This window comes from Gorilla gorilla, chromosome 1, assembly GCF_029281585.2.
Source record: "Gorilla gorilla gorilla isolate KB3781 chromosome 1, NHGRI_mGorGor1-v2.1_pri, whole genome shotgun sequence".
Lineage (NCBI taxonomy): Eukaryota > Metazoa > Chordata > Mammalia > Primates > Hominidae > Gorilla > Gorilla gorilla.
In genome coordinates this window covers 212,593,107-212,610,630 of record NC_073224.2, presented here as the reverse complement: position 1 = coordinate 212,610,630, position 17,524 = coordinate 212,593,107, and the positions used below count along the sequence as shown (strand labels likewise).

Genomic DNA, 17,524 nt, shown 5'->3' with positions numbered 1-17,524 from the left:
ATATTGGGTCCATCCGAGAGTTGGTTGAGGAGGACAAATTCAATACCGAAGACAGGCCGGTTGCGGTGGCTCACGCCTGTAATCCCAGCACTTTGGGAGGCTGAGGCAGGCGGATCACGAGGTCAGGAGAGCGAGACCATCCTGGCTAACACGGTGAAACCCTGTCTCTAATAAAAATCCAAGAACTTAGCCGGGCATGGTGGCGTGCACCTGTAGTCCCAGCTACTTGGGAGGCTGAGGCAGGAGAGTGGCATGAACCCGGGAGGCGGAGCTTGCAGTGAGCCGATATCGCGCCACTGCACTCCAGCCTGGGTGACAGAGCAAGCCTCCGTCTCAAAAAAAAAATAAAAAAATAAAAAAATAAACCAAAGACAGTCACAGTAGACTAGACAGAAAAAAGGTTTAAGGCCCGCGTTAGCCTAGCAGAATTTAAAATTTGCTTGGGGGAAACAGGACATAAAATTGTGCCATCGAAGTCACCAACAGGGTCAGCCACAGTGTCCAGCACTTTGGGAGGCCAAGGCTGGAGGAGGGAGGGAGCCCAAGAGTTTGAGACCAGCCTCGGCAACAAAGTGAGACCCCATCTCTACAAAAAATTAAAAAATAAAATTAGCTGGGCATGATGGTGCGTACCTGCAGCCCCAGCTACTACTCAAGAGACTGAAATGGGAGGATAGCTTGAGCTCAGGAGGTCAAGGGTGACAGAGCAAGACCCTGTCTCTCACTCTCTTTTTTTTTTGAGATGGAGTCTTGCTCTTGTCACCCAGGCTGGAATGCAATGGCACGATCTCAGCTCACTGCAACCTCCGCCTTCTGGATTCAAGCGATTCTCCTGCTTCAGCCTCCCGAGTAGCTGGGATTACAGGCGCCTGACACCATGCCCGGCTAATTTTTGTATTTTCAGTAGAGACAAGGTTTCGTCATGTTGGCCAGGCTGGTCTCAAACTCCTGACCTCATGATCCGCCTGCCTCGGCCTCCCAAAGTGCTGGAATTGCAGGTGTGAGTCACCATGCACGGCCTAAGGCCCCGTCTCTTAAAAAAAAAAAAAAAAAAAAAAAAGTCACCAACAGTTAGCGAGTGCTTACTCTGTGCTTGGCCTTGTAATAAAATGCCATCTTAGCCTCACAACAGCCCTGCAACAAGGTAGGTGCCATCATCCCATTTTACAGATGAAGAAGTAAGCAGAGAAGTAGTGATTTGCTCCAGGTCACAGAGGTAGGAAGAGTGGAACTATGGTTCAAACCCAGCAGCTGGGCTCCAGAGCCCCCACTCAGCCACCCTGTGCGATGGCCTCACTGGAGCACAGGAGTGGAAATGAGGGGGCTGTGATGCGAAAGGAGAATGGCCGCGGAGGTGAAAAACAAGCTCTCCTGACAGCAGCAGGCCTGTGAGATGGCTATTGTCCCCACCTCATAAAGGAAGAGAGTGAGGCTTACAGGGATTGTCATTGATCCCAGGCCACAGGGAACCATGCGGCAGAGCCAGATTTTAACCCAGATCTGCTGGCCTTTAGGACCCTGCCTCTTAATGTCCCTCTTAACAGAGGGATGTTGCCTAGAGACTGGCTGCAGCGCAGGGGCACTGAACTCTGGAGGAGGCTGAGCTAGTCCTGGAGCTGGGGAAAAGTATTCCCACAGGGAGCACAGAAGGCCCAGGGGTGTTGAAGGACAGGAAATAGCCCACAGCTAAGGCTCTACGGGTATAGGTGACGAAGGGGAGAAAGCCAGAGTAAGGGCAGCAATCCTGAGGGTCAGGCTGAGGGCCAGGCTGTCCTGGGAAGTGGTGAGGCTTCCATCTCAGGACGTGTCTAAAGGGGACTGGACTGGTTTAGAAATGTATGAATGGGCCCGAGGGATGGCCTGGTTGTCTGCTGGCACCTTCCAAACCAGAGGATGACAAAGAAAAGTATGTTTGAAAGTTGTGCAACATAGGGCCAGAGTGGCCTCGTGTGGCCTCAAGGAGGCAGGAGAAGAGGCTTCCAGAAGAGGCTGAGCGGGGACTGAGACCTGGGCAGGGGGAGGACAGCGGAGACAGACAGATGGGAGGGCACCTGGAGTGAAGTGTGGACAGCATCTGGAGGTGGCAGGAAGCAGCAGGAGGCCAGAGGCCAGGATGATGAGGGCTGGTTACAGAGGTGGAAACTTGGAAATAGGTTTCAAGTGGGGAAGAGGCCAGAGGAATGCAGGTTGAGACACAGCAGGAGAGATGGCTGGAAGTATCAGCGTCAGGGAGTCACAGCTATAGGAAGGACAGGAGAGCAGAGAAAGGAAGGGAAATTTAGAAACCCGAAGACCAGATAATGAAGTTTCATGCCTTCCAGGAGGAAGAGCTGCTGAGGAGGTGAGAGGAGGGCAGAGAAACATCCTTGGGGGCGCCAGGACCAGGATGGCAGGAAGGGGTGTGGATGTTGTTGGCCACTCTACTTCCATTTTGAGGGCCTTAATGGAGGAGGCAGCATCACAGTAATGGTCCCACAGCAGCTGCTCAATGGGTATTGCATGTGTGGGTGTATAAATGCATTAATCAAGAGGCTACTGGGGGCTGGGCAAGGTGGCTCACGCCTGTAGTTCTAGCACTTTGGGAGGCTGAGGCAGGCAGATCACATGAGACCAGGAGTTCGAGCCCAGCCTGTCCAACATGGTGAAACCCCATCTCTACTCAAAATACAAAAATTAGCCAGGCGTGGTGGCGGGCGCCTGTAGTGCCAGCTACTCGGGAGGCTGAGGCATGAGAATCACTTGAACCCAGGAGGTGGAGGCTGCAGTGAGCCAAGCCAGCCTGGGCGACAGAGCAAGACTCCATCTAAAAAAAAGAAAAAAAAAAAGTCTGCAAGGATCTCACTGAATTTTAGTGAAAACCCTCTAAGGAGAGATTATTACCCCCACTTAACAGATGAGAAAAATAAGATTAATTTGCAAAAAATAAGTAGGGAAGCCTCCACTGTGGGCTGAGGTGGAGGAGGGTCCTCTGTCTCTCAGTGGTGGTGGGAGTCGGTTCTGATTACAGGAAGGAAGAGTGGGTGTTTAGTTTGCTTTTCTTTTCTTTTTTTTTTTTTTTTTTTGTGACGGAGTCTCGCTCTGTCGCCCAGGCTGGAGTGCAGTGGTGCGATCTCGGCTCACTGCAAGCTCCACCTCCCAGGTTCACACCATTCTCCTGCCTCAGCTACTCGGGAAATAGCTGGGACTGCAGGCGGCCGCCACCACGCCCAGCTAATTTTTTTTGTATTTTTAGTAGAGATGGGGTTTCACCGTGTTAGCCAGGATGGTCTCGATCTCCTGACCTCGTGATCCACCCGTCTCGGCCTCCCAAAGTGCTGGGATTACAGGCGTGAGCTACCACGCACAGCCTTGTTTGCTTTTCTGAGACGGAGTCTCGCTGTGTTGCCCAGGCTGGAGTGCAGTGGTGCGATCTTGGCTCACTGCAACCTCCGCCTCCTGGGTAACTGGGACTGCAAGCACCTGCCACCATGTCCGGTTAATTTTTGTATTTTGAGTAGAGACAGGGTTTCACTATATTAGCCAGACTGGTCTCAAACTCCTGTCCTAGAGTGATCCGCCCACCTTGACCTCTTAAAGTACTGGGATTACAGGCATGAGTCACTGTGCCCAGACTGGTTTTGTTTAGAATTCACCCCTTGTCCTACCTCTCCCAGGGGTCTATGAGGAGCCCACTAATCTTTAATCCACGGCCCTAGGTTCAGGGGAGGGGGTCGGGCCAGGGCAGGCCATGGGAAGTGAAGTGGACTTGGGGGGAGTCAGAAAGTTTGGTGTGGCCTCTTGTGCCCAAGACAATCCAGGAGGTTCATGGTCCTGAAGCCGATGTAATCTAGGGCCCAAACCTTCTAATCTCAGGGTGGGCAGAATCTAGGTGTAGAATGGGGTGAGTTCAGGGGGTCTCCCCCATAGACAGAGGGTGTGGGACCCTCACCTTGGCACTAGAAGAGTTCAGGCCTCCTCAAACAGATGGGGCTCAGGACAGCAGAGGGGACAGAGAGGGCTGCTCTGCCAGCATGTCCCAGAAGTGCATGTGGATATAGAGGGCAGCAGCTGCTGAAATGGCCGTGGGCATTAGGCTATGCTGGAGTGAGGACACCTCACCCCGACTATGCCAGCTCGCACCGGGCACTTTCACTTCCCTTAGTATAGGCTCCTTGCACTCTGCTACCCACAGTTTGCATCAGAAGAAATGGAAGAGACCTGCTTAAGGTCACACACCCACTGGCAGAGCAGGGACTCTGCGCAGGGTGGTCTAACTGCAAAGTCTGCCATCCTTCCATTCCCCTTGGGGCTGGAAAAGAAAGGTTTCTAACTTGCTTTCAAAGCGAGTTCCTCTCAGCCCCGTTGTGGGCAAGGTGGGGCTGCTACCCATTCTAGAGGGCCTGCTCAGTGGAGCTGGGGCCAAGCTGGGCCTCTCCAGTCAGCTGCGGGGGCGCACCCCGGGGCGCTGGGAGTCCAGGCCCGGTTTTGCATCAGGCCCTGCCGAGGTGTTTCCTCCTCCTCAGTGTGGGGCAGCTGCTGGCTGGGCTGCCTGTTGAGTCAGCCTTCTTCCCTCACGGCTCTTCTCCCAGTCCCTGAAACTCGGCTGCCAGGGGAGCTGGAGCCACCTGCGAAGGTGTCCTCCCATACTGGACCCCTACAGGTAACACATGTCGGTGCCAGGGTCCCCTGCCAGGGTCCAGAGACGCAGGCACTGCCACCTGGTATCCTGAGCACCCTCCAGCACCTTGGGGTTGGGGGAGGTGGGCGCATGTCTGGAACTGGAACAGCTGGACAGATGGACAGACCCTCCTCTTGACCAATGGGTCTGTCCCACGGTGTCAAAACAGCAGAGAAGACCAAACACTTGATTCTGCCTCTGGTAGGAGAGGGGACTTCAGGGAGGGGGCACTGCTGAGGACGCTGGGCTGATGCCCATGGCCCAGCTCAGGCAGGCCTGCAGGACAGAAATAGGCTCAGTTCTGCCGAACGTCCCCCCGGCCTCCATCCACACTCAGACACACACACCTGGTGGCCCCCAAGGCACCAGGGGACACCCCACAGCACACAGCCCAGTCACACATACAGCACAGGAGGAAATGCACAATGCATACCGTACACACCCCACACGGCGCTGTCACCTAGAAAGTCACTGAACACACCGCACAGACAATATAGTCACCATGCAGCATCACACTGCAGCAGGACACAAAGACACACAGCAACTACACAGCTCACAGACTCACGCTACGCAGACATGCCCACCAGACTCGGACCCACACAGCCACACAACAGGGCACAGAGAGGGACGTGGGCTCACACCCCAATCCACAGGGGAGCCCGAACTGTGCATTTGCAAGACCCACACCTTGGCCATAGAAGTTCAGGGAAACTGCTGTTGTGGAGCACACAGGTATCCGCAGAGTGAATGCACACCGTGCAGCCATGCTGAGGCCTTCTGCTCCTGAGGGTGTCAAGAGGGATTGCTGGGGCTCGGCCACTGACTCAGCTGGGAGGGGACAGAGCATAGCAGGCGGCGGACACAAGCCAGGACCTGCCCGCCAAGCTGCCTCCACCGGTCTCAGCCCCACCTGGAGCTGTGGCATGGAAGGGGCGGGGAAGAGAGGAGAGGCCACCCAGTGGGCTCAGGACACAGCCCTGACCAAGTCATGGGCCCCTTGCCACGTCTACATGCCCCTCAGCACTGGGCAAATGTTTTCTTTCCGGAGTCACTGTGGTACCTGAGCGTGGGCTGCTGCGCTAGCCTAGGCCTCCACCGCCGGGACCCCAACCTGGTCTGGGGAGAACTGTGTGGCCAGAACAGAGGGGCCCGGTGGCTCCAGGCAAGAGGGCAGGGCTGGCAGTGGGGGCATCCCTGGGTTGGAGGCCTCCGTGGGAGTGGGTGCGGCAGTTACCTCAGGAGAGGAAGTTGGGGGTGTGGGCTGAGGAGGAGGTTGCCTCAGACAGGAAGGCCAAGTGGGCCAGGGCAGGGTGGAGGTGGTGGCAGGAGGGGACCCAGGCTGTGAGGTTCCTGGTGCGGGGGAGTGAGCAGATGTGTGTGTGTGTACGTGTGTGTGTGTCTGTCTGTCTGTCTAGGTGGGTGGTTGTATGTGTGCATTCCCATGTGTGTGCAGGCATATTTCTGCATTTAATTAATCAAACTTTTACCAACCATCTGTTGTGTGCAAAGTAATGGCTTTGAGGGTGACTCCCTCTCCCTGCCTCCAAGGAGCTCACAACCCAGTTAGCCGGGCAATGTATGTGTGCCAAAGTCTGTATGATTTTTATGTACATCTTTATCAAGGGACATATTTGTCCCCAGACTTGTTCTTGTCTAGGTGAACCCATCCGGGTGGGCCTATCCCCATTGGTGTGCATATGCTGTGTGCAGGTTTTTTTGTTTGTTAGTTTTTGTTTTGAGACGGAGTCTCACTCTGTTGCCTAGGCTGGAGTGCAGTGGCGCCATCTCAGCTCACTGCAACCTCCTTCTCTCGGGTTCAAGTGATTCTCCTGCCTCGCTTCCCAAGTAGCTGGAATTACAGGCATGTGCCACCCACCATGCCCAGCTAATTGTTCTTTTCTTTTCATTTTTTTTTTTTTTTTGGAGGAGTTTCACTCTTTTTGCCCAGGCTGGAGTGCAATGGTGTGATCTCGGTTTACCATAACCTCTGCCTCCCAGTTTCAAGCAATTCTCCCACCTCAGCCTCCCGAGTAGCTGGGATTAAAGGCATGCACCACCATGCCCGGCTAATTTTGTATTTTTAGTAGAGACGGGGTTTCTCCGTGTTGGTCAGGCTGGTCTCAAACTCCTGACCTCAGGTGATCTGCCCGCCTTGGCATCCCAAAGTGCTGGGATTACAGGGGTGAGCCACTGTATCTGGCCATAATTTTTGTATTTTTAGTAGAGACGGGGGTTTCACCATGTTGGCCAGGCTGGTCTTGAACTCCTGACCTCAGGTGATCGGCCCACCTTGGCCTCCCAAAGTGTTGGGATTACAGGTGTGAGCCACCGCGCCTGGCCACTGTGTGCAGATTTAAGAACATGTGTAGGGCCGGGAGTGGTGGCTCATGCCTGTACTCCCAGCACTTTGGGAGGCTGAGGCTGGCAGATCACGAGGTCAGGAGTTCGAGGCCAGCCTGGCCAACATGGTCAAACCCCGTCTCTACTAAAAATACAAAAATTAGCTGGGCGTGATGGTGCGTGCCTATAATCCCAGCTACTCAGGAGGCTGAGGCAGGAGGTTTGAACCCGTCAGGCGGAGGTTGCAGTGAGATGAGATCGTGCCACTGTACTCCAGCCTGGGCAACAAAGCAAGACTCCTCAAAAAAAAAAAAAAAAAAAAAGAATGTGTGTGCATGTCTCTCGTGGGCATGGGTCCGGGTCTGTGTCTGCAGAGGGCCCTTTCTGGGGGAACAGCTGTGCATGCGCCTGTCTTTATGCAGGTGTCCGTGTGCATGTGCGACCATATCTATGCCTACATGGACCCGCGTGTGCTCATGTGTCTGTGTGTTCCATCGCTGCAGTCCTGTGTGGCCCTACCTCAGGGTGTGTGCATGTGTGTCTCTTGCTTCTTCCACTGTGTCCCTAAGCGTGTTCAAGGGCTAGTGTATGCATGTGTGCATGAGTGTCTCTCACCCCACCTTGAGCTCAGCCATCCTGGGGTGGCACCCTACCCATACCTGGCCAAGTGTTTGGGGAGAAAAGGGCTGTTGGTTCTAGGATGTGCCAAGCATTTGTGCAGGGCTTGACCTGACCCTCGGTCTGCCCCCAGGAAGCTCCGTGTGCCCAGCTGGGGCACAGCCCCAGCTGATGCCCCAGGGGGGCCACCCATCGCAAGAGGGGCTTTGGGCTCTGCCCTCCCTCCCCATGGCGCATGGGCCAAAGCCTGAGACTGAAGGACTGTTGGACCTCAGCTTCCTGACAGAGGAGGAGCAGGAGGCCATTGCTGGCGTCCTCCAACGAGATGCCCACCTGCGCCAGCTGGAGGAGGGGCGGGTCAGGTAAGGCAGGGCAGACCCTGGCCGGGGAGCACCAAGAGGCTTGAGTGGCCCCCATCCTGCTCCCTACTGACACCACTGCCTGTCAGATGTCTGCGTGGTTCTTGGTTTCGCCCTTTAGTCTCCTCTGGCCTTGGCCAGCTCACAGCTCATCACTTCTCCAGGGGTGACTGCACCAGCTTTCTCGCCAGCCTCCCTGCCTCCAGGCTTGCCTCTTGGGCCCACCTGCTGCAGCTGGTGCTCCCCAGATCTGTCTTCTTTTTTTTTTTTTTCTTCTTGAGACAGAGTTTCATTTTTTCGCCCAGGCTGGAGTGAAGTGGCACAATCTTGGCTCACTGCAACCTCCACCCCTCCGGGTTCAAGCAATTCTCCTGCCACAGCCTCCCAAATAGCTGGGATTAGAGGCACACGCCACCATGCCCAGCTAATTTTTGTGTTTTTAGTAGAGATGGGTTTTCACCATGTTGGCCAAGCTGGTCTTGAACTTCTGATCTCAGATGATCCACCCGCCTCAGCCTCCCAAAGTGCTGGGATTACAGACGGGAGCCACCGTGCCTGGCCAGATCCGTCCTTAATATCCCCGCTGAAAACTTCCCCTGGCTCCCCGGTATCAAGGGCAAGCTCCTAGGCATGGTCCACTGGGCCTCCCTGGTCGGTCCTTGCCAGCCCCCACCATCTCCTCTTTCACCATAACTCCGACCTGACACACAGACACAAAGTGACCCCTCCAGCCACTCAGGTGCTCCCCAGTCCCTGAACCCACTCTTCACTTCTATGCCTATGCTGGTACTTCTTCCTGGAAGAGCACAGTTGTAGAAGAGCATGGGCGTTACAAGCAATGTTTGGGGACAGACACTTCCTAGCTATGTAGCCTTGGCAACTCACCTGACCTCCTTGAGCACCATGCTCGTCGTCTGTAAAATGGGGCTAAGGAGTCCTACCTCACTGATTTAAGAGGAATTGGCCAGAGATAGTGGCAACGCCTGTAATCCTAGCACTTTGAGAGGCTGAGACGGGAGGATTGCTTGAGCCCAGGAATTCAAGACCAGCCTGGACAACACAGTGAGACCCCATTTCTACAAAATATAAAAAATTAGCCTGGTGTGGTGGTGTGCGCCTGTAGTCCCAGCTATTTAGGCAGCTGAGGTGAGAGGATTGCTTGAACCCAGGAGGTCAGGCTGCAATGAGCCATGATCATGCCACTGCACTCCAGCCCGGGCAACAGAGCAAGACCCTGTCTCAAAAAAAAATAATAAAATAAAAAGTATAATAATTATTATCCTTCTCTACCTGGAGAGTTCCAATTTGTCTTTTAAGAAGAAATTCAAGGCTGGGCACAGTGACTTACAACATTGTGGGAGGCTGAGGCAGGTGGATTGCTTGAGTCCAGGAGTTAGAGACCAGCCTGGGCAACATGGAAAAGCCCCGTCTCTACAAAAAATATATATAAAAAATTAACTGGGCATGGTGGCACGCGCCTGTAGTCCCAGCTACTCAGGAGACTGAGGTGGGAGGATCACTTGAGCCTGGAAGGTGAAGGTTGCAGTGAGCCGAGATTGCGCCACAGCACTCCAGCCTGGGCATAGAGGGAGACTCCATCTCAAAATAATTAAGTAAATAAATAAAGGCAATTCAAATGTCACCTCCTCTGGGAAGCCCTCCTGGATTCTCACAGGCAGAGCTGGCTCTTCTTACTTCTATCACATCATCCACCTCACTATAGTGTACTTGTCTCTTCTGGACTTGGTCTCCCCAGCAGCCTGAGCTCCTCCACAGCACAGATCAAGTCTGATTTGCTGTTGGGTCCCTGGCCCCTGGTCCCAAGCCTGTTACAATGTGGGTGGCGGGAATGTTGCTTGGGTGAGTCATGACAGCCACACCCTCCCCCTTCCTCCAGCAAGCTCCGGGCCTCACTGGCAGACCCTGGGCAGCTGAAGATCCTGACAGGGGACTGGTTCCAGGAAGCACGCTCCCAGCGGCACCACAATGCCCACTTCGGCTCTGACCTTGTCCGAGCGTCTATGCGCAGGAAGAAGAGCACCAGGGGTGAGAGGAGATCCTCGGGGCAGGGCAAGCCATGTGCCATCCAGGGCGCTAGCTGTATGTGGACAGGGAGAGAGGACCACTAGGGCTCCAGTCCTGGCTGCCCCCAGCACTGTGTGTCTTTGAGTGGGCAATGCCCCTCCGTGGGCATGGGGTGGGTGGGTATCTCCCAGGGCCTCTCCCGAGTCACAGCCAGGCTTCCTGAGCATGGGGGCTCACCGAACTTCTCACCTGCACCCAGGAGACCAGGCTCCAGGCCACGACAGGGAGGCTGAGGCTGCTGTGAAAGAGAAGGAAGAGGGGCCAGAGCCCAGGTGAGGGGGAGTCTCAGGAAGGGGGAGATGGTGCCCACCAGTCACCAGGGTCCCTCCCTCTGAGAGCGTCCTCTCCCTACTCCTAGGCTCACCATTGATGAGGCCCCTCAGGAGAGGCTCAGGGAGACTGAGGTAAGAGTGAATGAGCCAACATGTGAGTACAGTGTCCCTGGAGGGGAGGTAGAATGTGCAGGGGGCAGGGGGGAAAAGCCCCAGCCTGGGAATGGGGAGACCCTGGAAATGTCCCTTCCTGTGTCTGCACCTCATCACCTCCTGGGTGGAACAGTGGTGAATGGTGGTGAACGGTGGTGAACGGTGGTGAACAGTGAGTGGTATATGGACCCAGCCTCTAAGGAAACTTCTGAATCTGGCTATTAAGGGGTGAAGTGGGGCCAGGCGCGGTGGCTCATGCCTGTAATCCCAGCATTTTAGGAGGCTGATACGGGAGGATCGCTTGAGCCGAGGAGTTCAAGACCAGCCTGGGCAACGTAGCAAAATGCCCCCCATGTCTATAAAAAATAAATAAAAAAAAAAAAGGCCGGTCGTGGCAGCTCACGCCTATAATCCCAGCACTTTGGGAAGCCGAGATCACCTGAGGTCAGGAGCTCAAGACCAGCCTGACTAACATGGAGAAACCCCATCTCTACTAAAAATACAAAATTAGCTGGGCATGATGGTGCATAACCTGGAATCTCAGCTACTCGGGAGGCTGAGGCAGGAGAATCGCTTGAACCCAGGAGGCGGAGGTTGCAGTGAGCCAAGATCACACCATAGCACTCCAGCCTGGGCAACAAGAGTGAAACTCTGTCTCAATTAAAAATAATAAGAAGAAATTAAAAAAAAAGAAAAAAGGTTGTCTACCAATGGGTCAATATAAAAAATAAAAATAAAAAAAGGAGTGAGAAAGGAATGGGACTGGCCTGGCCTGGCAGAGGTGGAGGACTCAGGTACGAATGCCCCCACCAATGGGAGCAGGGAGTCAGGCGGCACAAGCCCTGCGGGGTGGGCTGTAAAGCACTGGTCTCACCGCTCCTGCAGCTGGCTGCCAGCCCTGCCTGGAGGGCTGCACTAAACCTGAAACTGGGGTAGCTGGCTGGAGCCCTATGACCTCTGACCCCAATATGACCTTTGACCTCTTCCTCACCAGCCCCCGTACTGTGACCTCTACCCCTTTCTTCCTTCAGGGACCTGATTTCCCATCGCCTTCTGTCCCCCTAAAGGCTTCAGATCCTGAGGAGGCGTCCCAGGCCCAGGAAGGTGAGTGGGAGCGCCTGTTGGGGAGCACGGAGAGGTTTCGCGGGTCAGAGGCAGCTCTAAGGGGCCCCAACCACCTGTGTTCACCCTCGTCACCCCCACTCCCACCCCGCGTCGGAGGTGGGGACGATCCCAGGGCAGCACCGGGGCCTGAATCTGCAGCTCGCTGGGGTTGTAAACCAGTTCCTCCAAATTTGCTTAGGGGCGGGCAGGAGAGGGCTCGCTTAGCATCTCGTGCCCCACCCCAGATCCTGGCCAAGGAGACCAACAGGTCTGTGCCCAGGAGGCTGACCCGGAGCTGGAGCCCGCGTCGGGAGGAGAGCAGGAGCCGCGGCCCCAGCAAGCCCAGGTAGGCGGGAGTGGCCCGTGGCTGCTCTCAACATCCGGAGCGGACTCCGGGCGGGGAGCGCTCCTGCCCAGGGCTGCGAGCCGCCCGCGACCCAGGGCGCTCGGGGCAGGGGCGGGGAAAGAAGGGGCGCCCCGTCACTTGCCCCCTCTGCAGACCAAGGCCGCGTCCCAGATCCTGGAGAATGGGGAGGAGGCCCCGGGGCCCGACCCCTCTCTCGACCGCATGCTCAGCAGCAGCTCCTCGGTGTCCAGCCTTAACTCCTCCACGGTGAGGCCGGAGGGAGGGGACCCGGGCGGCCGGGGGGTGGACCCGTTCCGATGCGTAGCCCCTGCCTGCCCCTCCCTCGCCGCGGGACCCAACGCTGCAGCCCCCCGGCCTGCCACCTATGACCCGGGTCTGAAGCCTCCGCGCTGCCCCCGGCCCCGACGTGAGCCCTGCGAGCGGCCCTGACTCCCACCCACTCCCGTCCGCAGCTGAGCGGCAGCCAGATGAGCCTGTCAGGCGACGCGGAGGCGGTGCAGGTCCGCGGCTCCGTGCACTTCGCGCTGCACTACGAGCCGGGCGCCGCCGAGCTGCGCGTGCACGTGATCCAGTGCCAGGGCCTGGCCGCCGCCCGGCGCCGCCGCTCGGACCCGTGAGTGCCCCGCCGGCCAAGCGGGGCGCGGCTGTCACAGCCCAGCCCACCATTCACAGGGTCTCGGCCTCCTCGTCCTCACCTTCAAAATGGGAACAACAGCGTTATTGGGAGGCGTGCGATTAAGCGAGACAATCCCTGTAAAGCGCTTTGCACGAGGCCTGGCACGTGTTCGGGGTGGTGGCTGGGGGAGCCCACAGGCAGGGGAGAAGGCTCTGGGAGGGCCCCTCCTCACCTCGGGTTCTCACCTCCCCAGCTACGTCAAAAGCTACCTCCTCCCGGATAAGCAGAGCAAGCGCAAGACGGCGGTGAAGAAACGGAATCTGAATCCGGTTTTCAACGAGACTCTCCGGGTGAGGCTGTGACCACGATGCGGTTCCCCGTTAATGAACTGGACGCCCCTTCCTGCGGGGCTAGGTGGCAAGGGCAGCCAGTAACGTCATTGCCCGGAGGATCGGCAGGGGGGGCCCATTAACTCGTTATCCAGTGCTGTCAGCCTCGTGGTGGGCGTGGTGATAGTGCAGGCCCCCATTAATGCCCTTCGGGGCTCCCCAGAATTCCATCATGGTAGGAACGCGGTAGGACCCGCCCCAGCCAACTCGCGCAGCATCTACGCGGGCCACCAGCAGTGCTCCACTAAAGCGCACCTCCTGTCCTCAGTACTCCGTCCCGCAGGCCGAGCTTCAGGGCCGCGTGCTGAGCCTGTCTGTGTGGCACCGCGAAAGCCTGGGTCGCAACATCTTTCTGGGCGAAGTTGAAGTGCCCCTGGACACGTGGGACTGGGGCTCTGAGCCCACCTGGCTCCCCCTGCAGCCCCGGGTGAGGCAGCCAGGCCGCATGGGGAGACCTGCGGCCCGGGTCTCCTGCATTTACCCCACCAGGCTCTCCCGCAGCCCCCTCACACCCCGCCTTCGACAGAGCCTCCCCTCAACCTCTTAACCTCATGGCCCCAGGCGAAGCCCGGCCGGCCACGGCCCCTTCCCCGAGGGCGCTAGGACCCCTAGGTTCTGCCCCTGCAGGCCCCGCCGTCTCTTCTAGACGCACCCCATCCGGGTCTGCAGACCCCACCCTCCTGAGGCCCCTTTCCATTAGCCCCTGCTCCACGATAAGCCCGCCTCTCGCAGGTCCCACCCTCTCCCGACGACCTTCCGAGCCGCGGGTTACTCGCCCTGTCCCTCAAGTACGTCCCCGCCGGCTCCGAGGGTGAGTGACAGCCGGAGAGGCCAAGCTGGACACGCCCTGAAAAGCGGGAGACTCCTGTCCCCGGGTTTGGGGGCGGTGGACTCCATCCGTGTGCGGGCCTGAGCCGAGCCTCTCCGCAGGCGCAGGACTGCCCCCGAGCGGGGAGCTGCACTTCTGGGTGAAGGAGGCTCGGGACCTCCTGCCGCTGCGGGCAGGATCCCTGGACACTTACGTACAATGGTGAGGAGTGCTGGCCCTCCGGGCTTCCCCTTCTTTTGCCTGCAGTGGAGTGCCCAACCTCGACAAACCCTTACTAATCAACCTTTGATCACACAGCCTGGGCTTTCACCACTGAGCAGGGGTGAAGGGGACGGTTTGAGCAAAGGCCTGGAGTCAGGGAAGTTGAGGACACCTTTGAGGAGCTGCATTTCAGCGTGACTGGCGCCTATAGGACTTGTTGAAAAGCTGAGGCTGAGGGCTGCAAGGGTCCTTCCATAGAGAACCTGGGAGGCCAGGCTGTGGGGCTTGGCTGGGAACTTATAGTTCAGTGTAAGCTTCTAGGGGACTTCTAGGGGTGCCTCCAGGTGCTGCCCCCATTCTTAGAGAGTGAAATGGAGGTGGGCGGGTCACTTCTGGGTGTCCACCCTGATGCGGCCAGAGGCTGCAGTACAGAGGTACTGTACTTCTGAGCAACACTGTATTTTGCAGAGGGGGTTCCCAGGCTTTGAAAACCTTGGAAACAGGCCAGGCACGGTGGCTTATGCCTGTAATCCCAGCACTTTAAGAGGTTGAGGCGGGTGGATCACCTGAGGTCAGGAGTTTGAGACCAGCCTGACCAACATGGTGAAACCCCATCTCTATCAAAAGTACAAGAAATTATCCGGGCGTGGTGGTGGGTGCCTGTAATCCCAGCTACTTGAGAGACTGAGGCGGGAGAATCACTCGAACCCGGAAGGTTGCAGTGAACCAAGATCACGCCACTGCACTCCAGCCTGGGCCACTGCACTCCAGCCTGGGCAAAACAGAGCGAGACTCGATCTCAAAAAATAAAAAAAAACCTTGGAAACTGCTTGAGGAGGGGTGGTGGTGGAGCAACAGGGAGATAATAAAAGTCACTGAGCCAGCGAGAATAGCAGAACTGCATTTCAGAGACATTGCTCTGCAGCCCTGTGAATAGGAGTTGTAACTTATTATTATTATTATTATTATTTTTTTTTTTTTTTTGAGACGGAGTCTCGCTCTGTTGCCCAGGCTGGAGTGCAGTGGCACCATCTTGGCGCACTGCAAGCTCCGCCTCCTGGGTTCACGCCATTCTCCTGCCTCAGCCTCCTGAGTAGCTGGGACTACAGGCGCCCGCTACCACGCCCAGCTAATTTTTTTGTATTTTTAGTAGAGACGGGGTTTCACCATGTTAACCAGGTTGGTCTCAATCTCCTGACCTCGTGATCCGCCCGCCTCGGCCTCCCAAAGTGCTGGGATTACAGGCGTGAGCCACCGTGCCCGGCTATTATTATTTTTTTTAAGATGCAGTCTCACTCTGTTGCCTAGGCTGGAGTGCAGTGGTGTGATTTCAGCTCACTGCAGCCGCAGTCTCCTGGGCTCCAGCGATTCTCCTGCCTCAGCCTCCGAAGTAGCTGGGATTACAGGTGCATGCCACCATGCCCAACTAATTTTTGTATTTTTAGTAGAGATGGGGTTTCACCATGTTGGCCAGACTGGTCTCGAACTTCTGACCTCAGGTGATCCACCCACCTCGGCCTCCCAAAGTGCTGGGATTACAGGCGTGAGCAACCTCGCCCGGCCAGGAGTTGTAACTTTTAAAGCCAGGAGACCTGACAGGAGGCTGGTGCAAAGGTCCCAGGGCAGTGAGGGTCTAAGGCCAGGCAGGCAGGAGCCAGGGGACATGGACATATGTGAGGGAGAATGAGTGGGACGTGGTGACTGGATGACTCTAGGGAGTGTGAGGGGTAGTCACCTGATGCCAGGCCACCTCCCGCACAGCTTCGTGCTGCCTGATGACAGCCGGGCCAGCCGCCAGCGTACAAGGGTTGTGCGACGCAGCCTCAGCCCTGTGTTCAATCACACCATGGTGTACGATGGCTTTGGGCCTGCTGACCTGCGCCAGGCTTGTGCCGAGCTCTCCCTCTGGGACCATGGGGCCCTGGCCAACCGCCAGCTGGGGGGCACACGCCTCAGCCTGGGCACCGGTAAGTGGGACAGCACCCTGAGACAGGCCCTGGGACAGGCCCTGGGAGATGGGGGCTCAGTGTGTGGCCCTGGATACCTCTCTGTCCTTTCCTGAGCTTTGATATCTACTGAGAACTGAGGGTGGTAACGGGGGACAGTGCATAATCTGGGACCAGGCAGGTGTTTGGGGGCCCCAAGGTGTCCAGTGTGATCATGCCCTCAACCCCTGCCCACCCACATCCAGGCAGCAGCTATGGGCTGCAGGTGCCCTGGATGGATTCCACACCTGAGGAGAAGCAGCTATGGCAAGCCCTCCTGGAGCAGCCGTGCGAGTGGGTGGATGGCCTTCTACCCCTCAGAACCAACCTGGCCCCCAGGACGTAGCCCCACCAAGCCTCTCTCTCTGGACCCCCATCTCAGGGCCTGCCCTTGGCTAAAGTCAATAAAGTCTATTCTAAGAGCAATAAAAGGCTGGTGTCTGCTGGGGCAGGGAGGAAGAAAGGTGATTGTAGGAAAGAGCCAGGGAAGTAAGAGGGGCCAGATTAAGGAACTTCAGACTCTGCCACAAAGACTTCAGAGAAACCAGGCACAGTGGTTCACGCCTGTAATCCCAATGCTTTGGGAGGCTGAGGCAGGATTGCTTCAGCCCAAGAGTTCAAGACCAGTCTGAGCAACATAATGAGACCCCATCTCTACAAAATTTTAAAAATTAGCTGCAGGTGGTGGTGTCACATGCCTGTAGTCCCAGCTACTCAGGAGGCTGAGGCAGGCAGATTGCTTGTGCCCAGGAGTTCGAGGCTGCAGTGAGCTATACCACAAAGCGAGATGCTATTTCTACAAAAAAAAAAAAAGTTTAAAAATTAGGTGGGTGTGGTGGTGCACAGCTGTGGTCCCAGCCACTCAGGAGGCTGAGGAGGAAGGATCGCTTGAATCCAGAAGCTTGAGGCTGCAGTGAATATGACTATGCCACTGCACTCCAGCCTGGATGACAGAGTAAGACCTTGTCTCTAAAAAAAGTTTTTTGTTTTTTTTTTTTTTTTGAGACGGAGTCTCGCTCTGGAGTGCAGTGGCGCGATCTCGGCTCACTGCAACCTCTGCCTCCTGGGTTCAAGCGATTCTCCTGCCTCAGCCACCTGAGTAGCTGGGATTATAGGCACACGCCACCACGCCTAGCTAATTTTTGCATTTTTAGTAGAGACGAGGTTTCACCATGTTGGTCAGGCTCTTCTCGAACTCCTGACCTCATGATCCACCCACCTTGGCCTCCCAAAGTACGGGGATTACAGGCATGAGCCACCGCACCCGGCCTAAAAACATTTTTTTTCATTTATTTATTTATTTTTTTTGAGACAAAGTCTCGCTCTGTTGCCCAGGCTGGAGTGCAGTGGCGCAATCTCGGCTCACTGCAAGCTCCGCCTCGCGGGTTCACACCATTCTCCTGCCTCAGCCTCCCGAGTAGCTGGGACTACAGGTGCCCGCCAGCACGCCCAGCTAATTTTTTGTATTTTTAGTAGAGACAGGGTTTCAGCATGTTAGCCAGGATAGTCTTGATCTCCTGACCTCGTGATCTGCCCGCCTTGGCCTCCC

At 56.4% G+C, this 17,524-nt stretch overlaps 1 protein-coding gene across 5 annotated transcripts; it reads left to right on the top strand.

Annotated features, from left to right (window-relative positions):
* The first annotated feature begins 4,510 nt into the window (after positions 1-4,510).
* On the top strand, positions 4,511-16,419 carry SYTL1 (synaptotagmin like 1). Of its 5 annotated transcripts, none has more exons than XM_004025259.5 (15): positions 4,511-4,639; positions 7,749-7,977; positions 9,872-10,020; positions 10,259-10,331; positions 10,418-10,463; positions 11,552-11,588; positions 11,834-11,934; positions 12,088-12,201; positions 12,408-12,568; positions 12,825-12,921; positions 13,229-13,387; positions 13,693-13,771; positions 13,891-13,990; positions 15,752-15,957; positions 16,182-16,419. In XM_004025259.5, exons 2-15 carry the CDS (start codon positions 7,787-7,789, stop codon positions 16,319-16,321), a joined length of 1,653 nt encoding a protein of 550 aa, XP_004025308.1. In that variant the 5' UTR covers positions 4,511-4,639; positions 7,749-7,786; the 3' UTR covers positions 16,322-16,419. The 5 variants fall into 5 exon arrangements, 4 of the variants coding, with proteins under 4 accessions (XP_004025308.1, XP_004025307.1, XP_055245142.1 ...); XM_004025258.5 differs by having other exon boundaries at positions 11,516-11,588; XM_055389167.2 differs by having other exon boundaries at positions 4,523-4,639; positions 11,834-12,201.
* The last annotated feature ends 1,105 nt before the right edge of the window (positions 16,420-17,524 follow it).

Excerpts from the sequence above, each read along its gene's own strand:
- SYTL1 (XM_055389160.2), top strand. The coding sequence starts at position 7,787 with ATGCCCCAGGGGGGCCACCCATCGCAAGAGGGGCTTTGGGCTCTGCCC. Across the intron at positions 7,978-9,871 it reads CTGGAGGAGGGGCGGGTCAG|CAAGCTCCGGGCCTCACTGG; the intron begins GTAAGGCAGGGC and ends CCCTTCCTCCAG. Across the intron at positions 13,991-15,751 it reads CTGGACACTTACGTACAATG|CTTCGTGCTGCCTGATGACA; the intron begins GTGAGGAGTGCT and ends CCTCCCGCACAG.